This window comes from Asparagus officinalis, chromosome 6 (genome assembly GCF_001876935.1).
Source record: "Asparagus officinalis chromosome 6, Aspof.V1, whole genome shotgun sequence".
Taxonomy (NCBI): Eukaryota; Viridiplantae; Streptophyta; class Magnoliopsida; order Asparagales; family Asparagaceae; genus Asparagus; species Asparagus officinalis.
The window spans coordinates 3,498,018-3,501,687 of record NC_033799.1 but is presented as its reverse complement, the minus strand read 5'-3'; the positions used below and the strand labels follow the sequence as shown (position 1 = coordinate 3,501,687).

Here is a 3,670-nt window from a genome sequence, read left to right as displayed (position 1 = left end):
CGGCAGATATGCATCATTTAGAGTATTTCGTTATAATAATATCAAAAAAAAGACAGTAGCTCTTAGCTCATTGCAGTAATTACAGAATTTGTTACAAACTGTGTTCTCTTTCAGAGGTTTCAGTGCCTGCATTCAGATTTAAGTAAAAATTTGTAATGAGATGAAGAGAGATCATACCCTGGGTTTGACCGCATGCATCGATAGAATAGCTTGAAAGGGCCCGGCACAGTTTTAAATGGATTTCCTTCAAAACAAGCCTGCAAAAGGATAGGAACAAGAATTATTGACAGATCTACATTGCAGAAAATTTAAATTATATTACAAGTTGATATTGCTCAAATTCATTTAATATTATATCTAATTTTCATTTATTTGTGTTTCAGTTACAACTTCAATTGAGGTTTATGTCAGACCCCCTCTAGTATCGCTGTTTTACACATAATACCCTTGTAGTTTCAATGTTACAGATAGACCCCTGGTGTTAAACCTTTTTTGACCATATTGCCATCAGATAGACTCACTAGTTCACCCCGTGCTAAAATTTCGCCAATGGTAAAAGAGCCCAAAAATTTAACCCAGGGGTCCATATGCAACAATGAAACTACAGCGCCTCTAAGCGCAAAACTGCAATACTACAGTGGGTTTATGTACAATTAACCCTATCAGCCAAATAGAATTAAAAAAGATACCAAAAAGTAAAATTTCCTTTGATTCATTCAAAAGAATGTATGGAAGATGGCTACCTGGATTACATCCTCAGCTCGGTCATTGCATCTATGTGCCTTGGGCTGCCTTGTATCACCTTCAGGCAGCCCCCAAGGGCTATCCCTTCTTGGAACAGGCCTGGAACTCATCTTCCTCAACCTAAGCCACAGAAATTCCGCAACTCACATACAAAGCCAAAATATGAAAAATTAAGTAAAACCCCCACATACGATATCCAAAATACAAATAGTACACATGCTTTGCATCCAAGTACCAATATTTACCCAAATTTAATTGCTGTCACCCCAAAGCCATACGAAGCTCATCCCCATCTATACCAGGAAGCACATAATAAAAATTTGGGGTTGATAGATAATGAAACAGACTCACATGAGGAGTTCTTCTGTTTACCCTCAGTTGGGTTCAAGTAATAAGGATCTGCTTTGAACCCCAGGTCCTGAGCCAATCTTTTTATTAAGAACCTAGGTAGCATAAAAACAGACATGGACACGGGACACCGAAAATTTGTAGAAGATAGGACACGGACAAGATATTATATATATATATATATTATAGTATATATATATATATAGATAGCAGAGAGAGAGAGAGAGAAAAATGGCGTATGCTTGGTACAAGCACAGATTTTGTCTTGGTAGTGAGGTGTCTCATTCCCATCCACTTATTCAATTTGGGGACCACATTCACCCATGTGAATGTGGTCCCTTCCATTTGAATGAGTGGAGGATAATATCACACCTCACTACAAGCATAAATTTTATGCTTGGTACCGGGGCAGCATACTCATATTCCTCATATATATATAATATATATATATATATATATATATATATATATATATATGGTCTTTTCATATAGAGTGCCCATGGGCCACTCTATAGATAAGAGGAGAGATGATTGAGGAAGGCCACCTGATTTGCATTGGATCCCCTCCCAATCATCTCTCTCTCTCTCTCTCTCTTTAGAGTGTGTTATGGGCACTCTATAGAAAACCCTATATATATATATATATAAATAATATATATATATATATAGAGAGAAGAAGAGAGAGAGAGGAGAGAGAATGAATATGCTTGGACCAAGCATAAAGTTATGTTTGGAGTGAGGTGTCATGATCCTCCCACTCATTCAAATGGTTGCATATCCCATGTACTCCTCCATCATGTGAATATGATCCTCCATTTGAATGAATGGAGGGATTGTGTCACCTCACTACCAGCACAAACTTTGTCTTGGTACCAAGCATACCCATATTCTCATATACGTATGTACATACTATATACATATGTACATACATATACATATGTATGTCCATATGTATGGAGGAGATTATCCACTCACTACAAGCATAAAATTTGTGCTTGGTACCAGCATACCCATATTTCTCATGTACATATGTATGTACATATTGTAACATATGTATGTACATATGTACATGAGAAATATGGGTATGCTTGGTACCAAGTATAAATTTTATGCTTGGAGTGAGTGGCACAATCCCTCACTCATACAATGGGGGACCACATTCACATGGGTTGAGAGTGCATGGGAAATATACAACCATTTGAATGAGTGGAGGGGATTATGTCCCCTCACTACAAACATAACTTTTTGTGCTTAGTACCAAGCACAAACTTTTTATGCTTGGTACAAGCATACCCATTTTTCTCTATGTATAAATTATACCTATATATTATCATAATATTATATAATATATATATATATATATATATATATATATATATATATATATATATATATACACATACATATAATAGATGTAATACACACACGCACACATATATATAAACATTTGTATTGTTACTTTAATGTAGAATGCATATATGATTATAACCAAGGAACTAACTATATGCATGTATTCATATATATAATAGTATATGATATATATACTTATAATATAAATATATATATTATATATATATATATATATATAATAATAACGTGCGTACGTGTGTGGTGTGCGTGTGTGTGCGTGTCGGTGCGCACCCGCACACGCATGTTCGTGTGTGTGTGCGGCACTCTAGCTGCGTGCGTGCAGGCGCCGGGGCAGCGGCGCCGTGTGATCCGTGAATTTGAATCAGAATAATTGTGTCTCAAATAAAGCTTATCCCTTGAACAAGTAAATGAGTTATGTTATATATGTTATAACATATGTGTGTTTCATTTTTGATATAATTTTTTCATTTTTGATATAATATAATATTAATATACGTATGTGTTCTTTTCCAATTAAGTAATTAAGGAAATAAAACGAGAAAAATACTTAATTAATAAGAATTGAAAAAATATGCACATTCTATATTTCTATAGTATTAATAATAAGAAACGACACCTCTATCATAGGAATAGGGATGGGCATTTTCTTTGTTGTTGCTTCAATAACAATTTAATTATTTTTTATTTGATATCAAATTAAAAATAATTATAAATTATTTGATCTATGAAATGATTCATCAGAACAAAACAAGTAACGGCCCGGCCAGTACTTAACCAGGCCGGGGTAATGAACCTTAATCTTATCTTACAAAATCAAAGATACATGTGTGTGTATGTCTGTGTAACATTTGTATGTTTATTTTAGGATGAACAATCATATAGATTATAAACAAGGAACTAATTGTATATGCATGTTACAGGCGATGATCTTTTGAAAATTTGAAGACAAAATGAAAACCAAGAATCAAGATAAAAGAAGAAAGAACTGAAAACTGAAGTCCAATTGGAAACTGAAAACAAGCAAATATGAAATCAACAGTACACTGAAGTTCATGGAACTAAACTCTAGGACTACCCATTCCTTTATAGAAGTAAAGGATCAGCATATGATGATAGCTGCCAACAATAATCACAGTTAAAAAAACAATATGCTAATACTTATACGCATTCGCTATATGTAAATTCAAGAAACAATTTCCAGCAGTAT

At 34.1% G+C, this 3,670-nt stretch overlaps 1 protein-coding gene across 1 annotated transcript in view; it reads right to left on the bottom strand.

Annotated features, from left to right (window-relative positions):
• The window catches only part of LOC109846414, a 2,976-nt gene extending 1,963 nt beyond the window's left edge, over positions 1-1,013 (bottom strand). Inside the window, exons 1-3 of the mRNA XM_020415654.1 lie at positions 990-1,013; positions 744-864; positions 178-257 (exon numbers count right to left, since the gene is read on the bottom strand). Of these exons, the coding sequence (XP_020271243.1) occupies positions 178-257; positions 744-854 (191 nt within the window). The 5' untranslated portion in view covers positions 855-864; positions 990-1,013. The remainder of the gene's footprint in view (positions 1-177; positions 258-743; positions 865-989) is intronic.